General features: G+C 29.9%; 1 protein-coding gene across 1 annotated transcript in view; it reads left to right on the plus strand.

Annotated features, from left to right (window-relative positions):
* The first annotated feature begins 3,542 nt into the window (after window positions 1-3,542).
* LOC115883731 overlaps window positions 3,543-16,040 on the plus strand; it is a 38,146-nt gene continuing 25,648 nt past the window's right edge. The window contains exon 1 of the mRNA XM_030902139.1: window positions 3,543-3,657. Coding sequence (XP_030757999.1) covers window positions 3,628-3,657 — 30 coding nt within the window. The 5' untranslated portion in view covers window positions 3,543-3,627. The remainder of the gene's footprint in view (window positions 3,658-16,040) is intronic.

Below are 16,040 nucleotides of genomic sequence, written 5' to 3' on the forward strand. Positions count from 1 at the left end.
ATATAAGATAGTCAGGCCAGACAGAGGAAAGTAACCGGGATAGGGTTCTTTACTGTGTCCGCTACGGTACCCAGGGCAAGCCGTACAGCCTGTGCCATACCCCGACGGGAGCGGGCTCCACTAATACAGACTATCTTCCCATACACCTATCCCCATACAGACACATAACACAAAACTTGACCCTAGACGGTCACAACTACTCCTTTGGCGGGCTCAGGCATGTAATGACCTCATGGAAAACAAAACTCCAAATAGGAAATTCTAATAACGGATACATCACAAATGAAGTAGAAATCAAGCGAGGAATCTTTCAAGGCGATAGTTTGAGTCCATTGTGGTTCTGCTTAGCCTTAAATCCCTTAAGTAACTTACTAAACTGCAGCCCATATGGATACCGAATCGCTGGAACACAAGGTGAAAAGCTGTCGCATTTGTTCTATATGGATGACCTCAAGTTATACGCCAGTAATAGTGAACAACTTAAAAGCGAACTTGAAATAGTTAAAAATTTTAGTAAGACTATAAAAATGGAATTCGGTCTAGAAAAATGCGCAGTTCTTAATGTAAAAAAGGGCAAGGTAGACAACAAAGGGGGAACATTACTATCCGATGGAACAACGATTGAGCATCTGAAAGAAGAAGAAAGTTATAAATATCTAGGATTCAAGCAAGCCCTAAATATTAAAACAGCAGAAATGAAAGATTACCTTAAAGCTAGACTTAAACAAAGACTCAAAGCATATTAAGTACACAGCTTAATGGAAGGAATGCCATAACAGCGATTAACTGCTGGGTTTTACCCATTATAACTGCATCCTTTGGAGTTCTCAAGTGGTCAAAAACAGATATGCAAACACTCGATCGCCTAATACGTACCACACTTACTGATTACCGAAGTCATCATCCAAAATCGTCGACATCGAGACTATATATATCTAGAATCAAGAGGGTAGAGGTCTACTTAACTTAGAAGACGCGTACGAAGTACAAATAAATAAACTAAGGCGGCACTTTAAAAAGCACCAACATTCCTTGTATCGGTGTATATCTCAAGTTGACAAACACTTTACAGCATTAAACTTATCGGAACCATCTGAAGACGATATCTCAACCAATGTAAATAAAAGACATGTTGACGAATGGCGATCTAAAGTATTGCACGGCAGATTTCATGCAGCTCTGACAGGAGACCAGGTAGATCATAAAAACACCGGAAAATATATGGCGAAGGGAATACTAGACCGCGAGACAGAAGGGTTTATTCATGCTATCCAGGACCAAGTAATTCCTACTCGGAACTATGCTAAACATATATTGAAACAAAACGTAACATCCGAATTGTGTCGAGTGTGCAATAAACAAATAGAGACAATACAACATATAAGTAGTGGCTGCAGCAGTATAGCTCCCAGGGAGTATCTGGACAGACATAACGACATACCAAAACTAATTCACAGTGAAATATGCCGCCTGAAAAAACTGAGTTCATCAACAACCCCTTATTACAAATATACTCCTCAGGCAATCGTTGAAAATGACAACTGGAAAATATACTGGGACACATCAATAATAACCGACAAAGAAATAACACACAACAAACCCGACATACTTCTTATTGATAAAAAACAAAAAATAGCACAACTGATAGATATAGCTGTACCACTTGATGATAATCTGGGAAAAACATATGCAGAAAAAAATAATAAGTATCAAGACCTAAGCTACGAATTAAAACGCGTGTACAAACTGAAGAAAGTTCAAATATTGCCGTTCATCATATCGTGCAACGGACTCATTGAAAGAAGATTCATGAACAACTTACAAACGCTGAATCTAAAGAACTCATTAGCAGGAATTGCACAAAAGGCAGCTATTCTGGGCACCTGTCATATAATTAGAAGAATTTAGTAAAGGATTAATAACCTTGGTCGATAAAACCCGGTTATACTCCTTAATTATCCCGACTTAGTCGCTAAAACCGGCTTTAAGCTGTGAAAAAAAAAAAAAATAATTATAATTATATTAATATTAAAATAACCTAACTGTACTTAACAACCCATGCCTTGACGCATATTCTTTTTTATAATAATATCTGCTTTCAGAGACTAAACATCCATATCCATAAAATAGTTGGCCCACACTAATAAAACCTCATTTCGGCCCTCGGACGACCTTGCTCTAGTCAGCTATCGACTTACGTGTTGACAAGTTGATTAGGCAGGTCATTGAACTCCGTCGCGTCTAGCATGTCGTTTTTTCAAAGATGGGTCCCATATAAACGCAGCCAGAAGTATTTTCAATACTAAAAATATTATGAATGGCTATGTTACAATAAACTAAGTGTAAATACTGAAAAAAAACAGTATACCTGGTGCGTCTCGAAAGTGGCTCACTCCTATAACTTTTTTATTTTTTTCTCCTCCTTTATTTTTTATTTTTTCAGATTAAAAAAACGTGATTTGGTTTATTATTGGCGTATTCAATTATTTTTGGTCACTTCCTGTTTTACCGGAAATGACTACAACTCTTCATCTTTAAATGATACCCTCTCATCCTTGATATTTTTTTACTTTATTCGATAGAAAAGGACACTCTGAATAGAATGACATATCATATGTCAACTTTTGACATTTTCGCTTTAACAAAAATCGTATTTTAAATGTCAATCTAGAGTGCCATGGCTGTTTAAGCCATGGCTGGTTGTTAAGTTTTATTCAAGGAGCCTTGAAAAAAATAGATTTGATCGTCTAATGTTTCTCGTGTCTTGTCCTGGCCAGTTAAAAGATGCCCAAATCATATTTTTAATCATATCTCAATTTTTTCAAAGGGAACAAGGGAGGTTCATTAGCATATTTGGAAAAGCATTTTTTACGAATAATTTGGTACCACACACTTGGTATTTCGAGTCAAATTGTCATTCATTCTATTGAGAGTGTCATTTTCTATCGAATAATGTAAAAACATACTGAGGGTGTCAATTGTAGTCATTTCCGATGAAACAGAAGTGACCAAAAACAATTGAATACGTCAATCAATCATAATTTATGTCATATACTAACATACCAAATCTCGTTTTTTTATCTGACAAAATAAAAAAGTTATAGGGGTGAGCCACATTTTTAATATGGCATTTTTGGAATGTAATTAATTGTATAAAAAATACACGAGAAAAAATTTATAGCCTTTAATTTAAAAACTAAAAGTATTTTTTTAACATATTTGAATCGCCCTGTATAACTATAAAGGAATATAATGTGCACTATTGTTGCCGGCATATTTTGTTAAAAAGATTGGACTGAAAATTTCAAATAAGAATGTGTTATTTAATAGTTATGAGCACTTGATCACCTTGTAAAGTTTTACAGATGTACTTATAATAATTAACAATAACAAAGTGGTTAAGTAGGTCTTAACCAGTAAATGTATTTTTTTAATATACTGCTACACATAGAAATCCTTACATTTAAGATACATAAATTGAAACAATTATACAAGAATGTACCATCCGTAATATTAAATATATTGGAGCAGTATATTTTAAATTGGTCATTTAATATTTAATAATTGTCGTCTAGAGATGAATCTGTTCAGAAGTATAACATAATTCTAAGGTGATTTGTATGAAAAATGTATCCCCGGTTCATCAAGGTATTCTTGGTAAGTAAATGGTTTAGAACATATTGTTTTACGACGGGTATATTTCAGTGGTTTATATATAAAATAATAACTGAAATATTATTTGTTTACATAAGTATATTTTAATGTGATTATACAGGGTAGTTCACCACATACGACACGGAGTATTGTAGCTAAACGATTAGATTTTTACAAATTGTTAGTTTTGGGTTCGTTGAAGGACTATTACAGCTACAATTTAAAAATATTTTTACAAGGTACAGAGTGTCCCAAATAAATAAAAAATATCAAAGTTGTATTTTTTTAAATGGAACACCCTATATATTATTACATTTTTAGAGTCTACGATTAAAATAAAGGTAAATTTGATTAAGGTTTATTACACTTAAACCTTACCGTTTTTTAAATATTTTCAATTTGGTAAATTGCAATAAATATTTTCAGGCTTCATTTCTCCGTGAGTATCAAAGTTTTTAATGGTAAATATTTACTGAAGTTTATTTATTGATCAGTTATTGTGTTGCAATAATAAAAATTATACCACCTTATACAGAGTGTCTAAAAATTTATTTTAAATAATTACTAGCTTTAAACGGCAACAATTTGTTTAATTTAAATGGAATACCCTGTATATTTTATGCTAATCAGATGCACAATTTAATTGTCTATCAAACTGTATTATACCATTTTTTAACTATCTCTTCAAGGTTCCGTAGAAAACATTTTCTTGTAATTTAGAACTCATTTATCAATATACCCATGGAATACTGACATTTTAGATTATTTTTAAAGATGTACCAAGTTTTTAAAGAGTACAGACACTAATATTGTCGATATAGTTCGATTATTTCATTAAAAAACTAAAAAAAAACTGTTTAAATATTTGTTAAAGAGGACCAATTAATATGATTCCAGTATTCAATCTACATTAATTGACTGTTTGCGTTGATTAATAATAATTGCTCCAAAACCCTAAAAAAATAATTTTGTATGTGTATTAGACAGTGTGGTAAAAAGTAACACCTTCAAAATGATATTTCATTTTGACAAATGTTTATTTATAACAACAGAGATGTTCATTTTCATAACTTATTATTTTATATTGATTTCTGATTCAAATCCACATTTATTAAGAATAATTTATTAATTAACACAATTAAGTATGTAATTAATGGTATACTCTTTTATAGAGATTTAAATAGTTTTTTTTTACATACAAATGGGCTAGTAATATTATCGTTTTGCTAAAAACGATATTATTAGCCTGTACATTTTGTATATTTCCTGCTTTAACAACAATCTAAAATGTCAATATTCCATGGGTATAAAATAAATGAGGTCTAAATTATAAGAAAATGCATTTTCTAAGAAAACTTGAAGGAATAGGTAAAAAGCGTAACACAATTCGACAGACAATTAAATTGTGCATCTGATTCTCCTAAAATATACAGGGCATTCCATTTAAATTAAACAAGTTATTGCCCTTTAAAGCTAGAAATTATTTAAAATAAATTTGTAGACACTCTGTATGAGGTAGTATTATTTTTATTAGTGCAACACAATAACTGATTAATAAATAAACTTCAGTAAATATTTAGTATTAAATACTTTGATACCCTCGGAGAAATGAAGCCTTAAAATTTTTACTGCAATTTTACAAAATTGAAAATATTTCAAAAACGGTAAGGTTTAAGAGTAATAAACTTTAATCAAATTTACCTTTATTTTGATTGTAGAAACTAAAAATGTAATAATATACAGGGTGTTCCATTTAAAAAAATACAACTTTAATATTTTTTATTTATTTGGGACACTCTGTATCTTGTAAAAATATTTTTAAATTGTAGCTCTAATAGTCCTTCAACGAACCCAAAACTTACAATTTTTAAAAATCTAATCGTTTAGCTACAATACTCCGTGTCGTATGTGGTGAACAACCCTGTATACATAATTATGATTATATTTGCATAAGTTTTCTTGAACCATTTCTTAACTATAAAAAAAAGTTTTTTTATAATTAACAAACTTTTTTATAATTATGATTATATACATAAGTATATAATCTGCAATATTTTTATATCAAAAATGTAGTTTTTAAATGGAAAACTATATTGTTTGACTTAGTGGATATGTAATAATAAAGTTTCTCTATTCCAAAATTATTTTTGTACCAAAATTATAAAATAAAAAATGCTATTTTTTAATTGGAAATTATTAACAGCACTAAGAAATGCTATTTTTTATTTCAAAACTAATTCTAAAATTGTCTTTATTTCCCGGTATATTCAAAGTGATGCAAAACTGTTTGTGGTTTATTTATTATACAAGGTGTCCCAGAAATAAGTGCAAGTATTTTAACTGGTAGTATAGTTCGACCACTGAAACACGCCCACGAGGTTTTTTCGCGAAAACATTTTTTTGAAAATTTGAATTTTTTTTTATTTTTTAGCTAAAAAACATAATTTCTTGATAATATGGCAACATAGGTATTAGATTAAATTTACAAAAAAAACAGAAAAGAACCAGTGGTTCTCAAAATTTTAGCAAAAAAATCTTTTTTTTGAAATTTTCAAAGTAAAATAACTCTGTTATTTCGGACTTATTTGAAAAACGATAAAGAGAAAATATGTTTCTTTTATCGAGATCTACCACTCCTTAAAATACTTGCACTTATTTCTGGGACACCCTGTATAAATTATTTCCAAATCGTCAATTCTTTTCACCAACTGGTAGTAGGTGCCATTAAAAATAAAGACGAGTATGAACTAAGTAATGACGTATAGGGCTTGAACTCGCCAAAATTATCATCGATTGTCGTTCCACAGCCGCTCGTGACGCCGTTTTTTTAGCTCAGGGACGTGCATATCGGTTATCACTGGAATATTTTTCAAAAAAAAACATGTGCGCTACTGACTTTTTTCTTTTGATATCAAAATCGTGTAGGCCGTTTAATGCCAATTAAAAGTTATCTCTTGATATTTTGTCGAATTCGGCCTCCTTGATGAAATAAAGGCAATTTTATTAATCACAATTAATAAAATTAAAATAAAAATAATATTAATAAATTATATATTTTACCTAATTTATTATTAAATATTATTCCAATTAGTTATTATTACTATTAGTCCAACGTACAGCAATTTAAAAAAATAATGGTATTTAAGATAATTACAAAAAAACTAATTTTAAAAATGTTTTGATATCCCAATGATATCCCTAAAACTATGCATTTCCATGCCCATGTTTATAGGAACTTTTTTTCATATTTCTTGATGAAGAATCAATGAGTACTTATTTAAAACTTTCGCAAGTTAATGATATTATTTTTTTTTAAGTTGCTATTAAATTTGGACCAAGGCAAATTAATAAAATTAAAAGGAGGCCGAAATCGACAAAATATCAAGAGACAACTTTTAACCGGCATTAAACTGCTTACACTATTTCGCTAACAAGAGAAAAAAAAGTCAGTGGCGTACATGCTTTTTTTTAGAAAAATATTCCAGTGATAACCCATATGCACGTCCCTGGTGAATATGTCAACACTTTTTATTTTTAAACTATGTTGTATTTATAATAACTTTTACCCTCAAAATTTCATTCGAAACGCTAAAAGTACTTGGAAAAAAAATTATAATAAATGGAAAAAATATTAAGACTTCAACACCCTATAGCTACGAAAAAAGCAGAATTGGACCTATGTTGACATGAAAAATAAATCTTATTTTTACGTGAGGAATCTCCCCACGAGAGATAGCACATGTTTTTTGGAACACCCTGTATATTAAATCGCTGTTTATTCACTTACATAATATTAATTATACAATGATAGTTTTTAATAGTTTTTTCTCTCTCTTTCATGAGCATTAAAATTTTATTTTAAAATTAACACAATGTCTTCAATGTTGATTAATGGTACAAAATACAATGTGTTCCATTTGAAATATCACCGAAAAGCAGTTATCTAGATTTAATTCACCTTGTATATCAGGTAATTTAGCCTATTCTAGTATGATTAGTTTTGAAGAAAATACATAGAACATAAAATAATTCCAGTTAAAAATAATCAATTATATTTTTATTATAATTTTCAGAGAACCTGAAATAAGTAATGTTATGTTTCACAAACCACTCGGTATAGATTATGACATTAGGATAAAGTATTTTTGAAATTATATTTTTTTCCATTACGCAATCCACTACGTAAAAAAATGCAGAATTCCATTTAAAAAATTATTAATTTTACACACAACTTTAATTTAAAATATTTAATTTAAAATTAATTTTTTTAACAACTTTAATTTAAAATATAGAATTGAGCGTCCGGATTGCACAACGACCTTAGCGCGTGGCCGCGGGCAGCCCTGTAGACAAGCGAGACAGCGACGCGCCGATTTAACAAAATAAATCATTTTAAACCTGCCGTCATTTCGTTAATAATTATCGTAGCGTGTTGATTTTTGAATAGAAATACTCATGAGTCTTTAGCGCTTCCGACAAGCCTAAATAACTGGATTAATTTTTATATTTTCGATTTGTTTACATTGTCCGAGCATATTATAACTTTGAGATAAAAATCTCTGTTATAAATTTTAAAACTGACAGATATGAATACTATCATTTAATTAGTTATACATTTAGTTACACATATTCAAAATTTAGGTCTATCGGTTTATGCTAGCAGTAATAACGAGTATAAATAAAAAGATGGTCAGTACAACGCTCGCCGTTTTTAGCGCACGTTCAGCTTTGGTTTTAGTTTTAGCGCTATTTTTACAGAAAATAAATTCTGAACTTTGATCAAATGACAAGAACATTATCATTGCCGTTATCTCCTGGATATAATGTAGTTCTTTTTTCAAAATATTCCATTGTTTTAGCTTAAAGAAACTTGAATTATGCGGCTTTTTTTGCGAGAGCTACCGGAGCTGCGTTAATAAAGATATGGCTGTGTACGTTAATCATAGCCACAATAGACTGTAATTTTACCTCGTCACGAGATTTTTTGGAAATATTGCACTTCCATTTATCCGGATTTCTACTAACTTTTGACCTTTCTTTTCGGTCGCATTTCCCTCTATTTAATAATAAATAAATAAAAAAAAAACGCACAAATCCTACTGGTAGTAAACAAGATGTGGTAAAAATTTTCTATACTCCGTGTAAACAAAAGACTATCGCATATACTGTCTTTCGAATGACGTACATAGCCATCTCTTTATTAACGCAGCGCCGGTAGCTGTCGCAAAAAAGCCGCATAATTCAAGTTTTTTTAAGCTAAAACAATACAATATTTTGAAAAAAGAACTATATTATAACCAGGAGATATTGGCAATGATAATGTTCTTGTCATTTGATCAAAGTTCAGAATTTATTTTCTGTAAAAATAGCGCTAAAACTAAAACCAAAGCTGAACGTGCGCTAAAAACGGCGAGCGTTGTACTGACCATTTCTTTATTTATACTCGTTATTACTGCTAGCATAAACCGATAGACCTAAATTTTGAATATGTTGTAACTAAATGTGTAACTAATGAAATGATAGTATTCATATCTGTCAGTTTTAAAATTTATAACAGAGATTTTTATCTCAAAGTTATAATACGCTCGGGCAATGTAAACAAACCGAAAATATAAAAAATAATCCAGTTATTTAGGCTTGTCGAAAGCGCTAAAGACTCATGAGTATTTCTATGCAAAAATCAACACGATACGATAATTATTAACGAAATGACGGCACATTTCAAAAACATGTGCCTTCTCTCGTCATATTCACGAGGGACGTGCATATGGGTTACCATTGGAATATTTTACTGAAAAAAAGTGATGAAATGTACGCCACTGACTTTTTTCTCTTGTTAGCGAAATAGTGTAAGCCAGTTTAATGCCGATTAAAACTTGTCTCTTTTTGATATTTAAATGGTATCCTTGGTATTTTTTTCCTTTATTTGATAGAAAATTACGTTCTGAATAGAATAGCATGTCATATTATGTGGACTTTTGACATCTTCACTTATGGAAATTTTAATTTTCAATTCATGCGGCCATGGCTGTGTTAAAATCATTAATTTTGGACTCTTGGAAAAATTGATTTATCATAATATCTTTCGTCTTTTCCTGGCAGGTTGTCCAAATCGTATTTTTAATCATAACTCAATTTTTCAAATGGAACGAGGGTGGCCCCAACATATTTGGAAAAGGTATTTTTTACGAATAATTTTTTGGTACCACATACTTGGTATTTCGTGGCACTAAAGATTGAAATTTAAAATACTATTTTTAAGCTGAAAAAAGAAAGTATAAAAAGATGACATAGGATATGTAATATATTCAGAATGTCATTTTGTATGAAACAGAGAAAAAATATCGAGAGTACTATTTCAAAATAAAACGTTGTACTCATTTCCGGTGAGACAGAGAGTGACCGAAACTAAATGAATACGTCACTCAATTCTGATTTATGCCATATACTAACATACAAAATTTCGTTTTTTTATCTGAAAAAATAAAAGTTATAGAAATGAGCCACTTTTGAAAGACACTGAATTAATTATGCATATACAAGGTGCTACAAATTCGAGGTACGAGCATTGGTATCTCGGAAACCGTAATAGATACGAAGATTGTTAAATTGGGGCAAAGTTACCCCTTCTTGGGATGTACACCAAGATGATATCAAAAAAGCTTTTTAAAATTTCAAGGATTGCTGAGTTTTTTGGAAAAAAACTAATTTTTTTGAAAATCAATTTTATTTTTTCCTGTCGTTACATTTTAGAAAATTAAAAAACTAATTACACACTCTCATAGCCACTTTATCAGGGATATCTGATAGTATTTTTAGATTATCAAATTGGCTGATAATTTGTGAGATACAGAGGCCAACTTAATTTTTTTAAATACGGATCTGCATTTTTTATTTCAGGTTTTGAAAGAACTCGATCTTCTGAATACAATGATATGCCACACTTGATACTTTTTTTTGTTTTGGGTGCCTGAACAATAACAAAACTATTTAATTATTATTTAAAATAACTTCAAGTCCGACTCTGGTTTTTTAAATTATTTAATCTGATTATGTTCATCGCAACAATATTGATCAGCGCTAATTAACATTGAATAAGGAAAATCGAGCAATTTGAAAGATTCAAATAAATAATGTCCAGGTCAGCAATTTAAAGATATTCTTTTTAACTCTTTTTATTGTGAATTTGAAATTTCTCAATGTCTAATCTAATCTAATAATATGCATTATATTAATCGTAGTAATTATAAAAAAATCAACTTTTACAAACTATATAGGTTCTAATGCTCTACATGTTCGAAAGGTTCCCTAATGCACAAATTTATTTTTCGTTCAATTTTATTTATATCTCTTTAAACATAGCTTCTTCTTATATTTCCGAATGCATTTTGTACTCTTTATTGTAAATTTTGAAATGTATTGATTTCACTTTTACAAATAAAATCGAGTATACTAAAAATAAAATATTATTTATTTTATATTATTTTGTTGCGTTTGATTTTCCTTATTCAATATTTTACCCCACGTCATTGTTAAGTTTGAAAGCTTATCAATATATTGTAACGATGAATAGATTAAATATTTAAAAAAAAACAGAGCCGGACTTGAAATTAGTTTAAATAAATTGTGTTCAAATGTCTAAAATAAAAAAAATATTAAGTGTGGCATATCATTGCACTCAGGAGACAGAGTTCTTTCAAGACCTGAAATAAAAAATGCAGGTCCGTATTTAAAAAAATTAAGTTGGCCTCTGTACCTCACAAATTATCAGCTAATTTGAAAATCTCAAAAATAATATCAGATAACCCTAATAAAGTGGCTATGAGAATGTGCAATTAGTTTTTTGATTTTCTAAATTGTAACGTCAGGAAAAAATAAAATTGATTTTCAAAAAAATCCGGTTTTCTCAAAAAACTCAGCAATCCTTGAAATTTTTGAAACTTTTTTCATACCATGTTGGCGAACATCTCAAGGCGCAACTTTGTCCCAATTTAACCGTCTTCGTATCTATTACGGTTTCCGAGATACCAATGCTCGTACCTCGAATTTGTAGCACCCTGTATACATATTATCAAAACCAATAGATTATTATTGATAGTGCGGCCGTGAAAGTAAAAATAGCTGCCTTGCTGTTTTATTTCATATTACAATTCATCTATTACAAGGACACTTTAACATGATTTTTTTATAAATAAATGTATAATGTGTTTGTCACAGGGAATTATAATTAAATATCAATTATCATCTCAATAATTAAAAGTTTTGTTTTTTATTTGTACAGATGTATAACATAGGTACAGTAGTTATATGTCGATAATAAGAAATACTACTGAATTAAACCTGTTTTACATAGAAATTAAACAAAATAATGTCTATATCATTGTGGTGACTAGGTGAATGGAAAATCGGAATTATTTAACATTGAATGGATAACCTGAATAGTATATCTTTTTTCACATACGCACAGTGACTGAAAATGCAATTCTACGGTTCCAAAAATATTTATGTTATGTAAGTGTTTTTTTCGGCTTTATAAATCAAGGTATAAGCTAATAAACTTTTACAAATGATGTTGCAAAAGTTTTTTTTTAATAATAACTATAGATACGAGTGCCTTTATTGTTTATTTATTTTCACAGTGGGAATCTTAGAAAAATCAATGTTCTTTTTTCGAAAAAACGCTCGGACACGTCGATTATTGATTTTGTTGATACCATTTTTGAATGATGCCATGAAGCTATTTTTATGATGATATTTTAATGTATACAGGGTGCCCCAAAAATTGAGTTATGCCAGATAACTTCTTTGTTTTAATGGAAACACCTATATTTGTTATTTTATTTGTGGATTTTATGTCAAATTCTAGACGTATTTTATGTTATATACCTATCTTCAACTGTTTTTAAGCTGCAAATAACTGAAAATCGACATTTCACCTTCTTTGTCTACCTATACAGTATCTACCATAATGTTGGCTACATATGGTATTTTTTTTTAATTTATAGGATATGCGAAAATTTTGTATGGGGGATCGCTACTGCATGTTTAGTAACTTTAAAAGTCATTATGACATCAGTGACGTTATCATCGCCATGGCGGCAAATTAAAAAAAACGCTGTGACAACCCGAAAAGTGGGGTTAGATGGCAAAATATCGAAAAAAGTTATTCGAAAAAAGTGTATAAAATGATATTTTAAGGCTATCTACAAAATTTGCGACATGCATATTTTTAGCCCTGGCTCCAAGCCTGTTTCTTCTATGAAAATGTTTTATATGGAATTTATTACTGGATTGGCTCAAGTAACTTGATATTCAAAGTATAGCATGCACCACTGAATTATTGGAAACCTGACAAACTGTCAAGAAACACGGCATGGCTACAAAAAATTACCGTTTCGAAATCGACTTTTCTGATTTTATCCTCTGGAAATGACTTCAATGTGAAATTTTGAATTGTTTTACTTTACACATTGAATATCAAGTTACTTGAGCTAATCCAGCAATAAAATCCGTATAAAAATATTTTATAGAAGAGCCAGGACTCAAAATACGCCTTTTTCTACTTTTTCTTATTTCCGCTCCAAATTTTGCAGGTTAGCCTTAAAATATCATTCTAAACATTTTTTTCAAATATTTTAGTATTGAAAATACTTCTGGCCGCGTTTATATGGGACCCATCTTTGAAAAAACGACATGCTAGAAGCAACATGGGTTCAATAACCTGCCTGTCAACACGTACTTAAATTGATAGAGCTGGCGTTGATGAGCGAATAGGGCAAGGTCGAGTCTGGACCGGCGGATAAAGAAAGCGATATTATTTTAAAAGAAAATATGTCAAGGCATGGGTTGTTAGGTACAGTTTGGCTATTTTAATCGAACTATTTCCCTATGACAAACAAGGAGCAAATTATACGAGAAAGAGCAGAATCACATAAATAATAAATTTAGACTAATTACCATATTTTTTTATATGATTATTATTTTTCTAATTAACAACTTAGGACAAAGAAAAAGCTTGCATGGTTTCCACCGCCAACAGGCGTTAAAACAAATGAATCCAAAGCGTTGTCAAATATTTATTGGGATAAATTGATACGTTTTTGAATATTGTTGTAAATAATAATTATTATCATTTAATTAGTGCTAACTTATCAAAATTCACAACACGGCGAAATTTCAACAAAATCGGCCAACGGATCTTTGAGATATTAATAAAGAAATGTCTATTAGGACCTGACACCCTGTATCTTTAAAATTACGCATTTCCGGACACATGTTTATATTAACTTTTTACCTTAAAAACACAAAAAATCACCTTCTGAAGTTGGCCAGATACTTAATTAACAGCTGTATTTAAAAATGGCTAGCTACGGATGTTGTAAGTAAAGCTATGTTTATTTTAATAGAAAAAAATACATTTCATAAAAAATAAACAAACCCATAATTCAATTACTATACATTAATTAATTAATTTTAAATGTATCTAAATAGGCACTTTAATAATTGAAAAATGGACATGAGCACTTCATAGAGTATACCAAATATGTAAAAAAAATCCAATAAAAAAACCACAAATGGCACATTAAAATCTGCATTATCTGAAATCAAACTATAGGTACCTAAACGGCCAATCAGCCAATAACAGTCACAAGACGCCGACATCGATAACGCGATGAGCAGTTTTTAATAATTATTCAGTTAATACTTCAAGTAGCATTCCTTCAAATAAATTTTAATTTAAGTACTGTTAATACATATAGTCATATTAATGATTATAGCCTGTATGATTTCTGAAATAAAAAAGTCCAGCGTGTTTTTATCAGAATAATTATTAAATGATTAACTAGAAATAGTTAATATTTATTAACTTCGTAAGTGTCATTTTTAATATAATTATGGATTTAATAATTAAATAATTATCTTAAGTTTAAACTGTGGTAAATGAGTTTCAATCATTTATATTTAAAATCTTAGGGAAGGCAATATAGATTTTAGGCAGAAGAACTCAAGGGAAGGACTGTGTAATTAGTAATTAAAACTTTACATTTTTTTTACTTGCCATTTTTCTTTGCACGTTCACTCTTCGTTGTGTCACACACAATCTGAATTTCGGATATGATGCAGAACTGATAAATTAGACCAAATATATTAATTGCAAGGTATGCAAAAAATATTTTTGTTAACTTTGCAAATACTTAAGGCATGCAATAATTTTAAAAAAATTTGACGTGAGATTACTTCATAATTCTTGAAAGTCTTGAAGATTCTTGGATGATAAAGATTTGAATTATTATGGGTATGTTTTGTTTAAGAAGCTAACAAATAATTTCAAAAACTCAACTATCAAAATATAATGGTAGAAAATGTTTAAAAGCATGTATAGGTATAATATTCCATATTAATTGAACATACTGAATGTAAACTCGGAAGACATAGTTGCTGCAGTCGATAATATATTTTGCTGCTTATTTTCCTCATAACAAAAAACCGTCAATACCGCTACTCACATTATGGGCACCTTTTTATACTTAAATCTCTTCATGATGTTTAAAAATACATATGTAGGTACATACTATAAGTAGTGGTTGTCACGGTTTTTTTATAATGGAAAATATTTTTTTTATTAGGTATGATGAAAAGCTGCAAACTAAATTATCGTTGGAGCCAACTATATTTTAATTTATTTTTATCTACAGTAACTATGCACGGTAAGGGTTCAAAATATGCCTATACTGTGAGGCAACTCAATTCGAGTATAAATTAACACTTACATTCCAAGTATCTTCTTGGTCTGGCACCCCGTTCATCCTTATTCCATCATTTCTATAAAAAATAGTATGATTTATAACTTTTAATTTTTATTGAGAAAATTGGTGAAATTTTGTTGTACGGCGAGTTTAAATTTATGGGCCCTCCATAAATTTACACCGTAAGTTCGAATATTAGTTAAACCTAGGAATATCCAAGTAATAGCCGGAAACATGCAAAAGAAGGGGTGAGTTTAGGTTAGAGTAGAATTAGGTTTTAGTTGGTTCTGAATTAATGAAAATATAGACCTAATCTATAAAAAATAGTATGATTTATAACTTTTAATTTTTATTGAGAAAATTGGTGAAATTTTGTTGTACGGCGAGTTAACCGAAAGTGACCCACTTTTTGGTATATTTCGGGCTCCTACGTGGGCAACTCTACGTTTAACCAATATTCGGGCTTTTACGGTAACATAATACTCATTCTGATTGGTTTAATCTGGCTCCATAACAAAACTATGGGTTCGAAGTGCTATTGCAAATTAATGCAATTAATTCTATGTATACACTTTCATAAAAGGCCATCACGATAAAAATTAAATATCAAAATTATTTAACGTTGCGAACTGTTCACTT

The sequence above is a fragment of the Sitophilus oryzae genome, unplaced genomic scaffold (genome assembly GCF_002938485.1).
Source record: "Sitophilus oryzae breed Bouriz unplaced genomic scaffold, Soryzae_2.0 scaffold_1977_pilon_pilon, whole genome shotgun sequence".
NCBI classification, from domain to species: Eukaryota; Metazoa; Arthropoda; class Insecta; order Coleoptera; family Curculionidae; genus Sitophilus; species Sitophilus oryzae.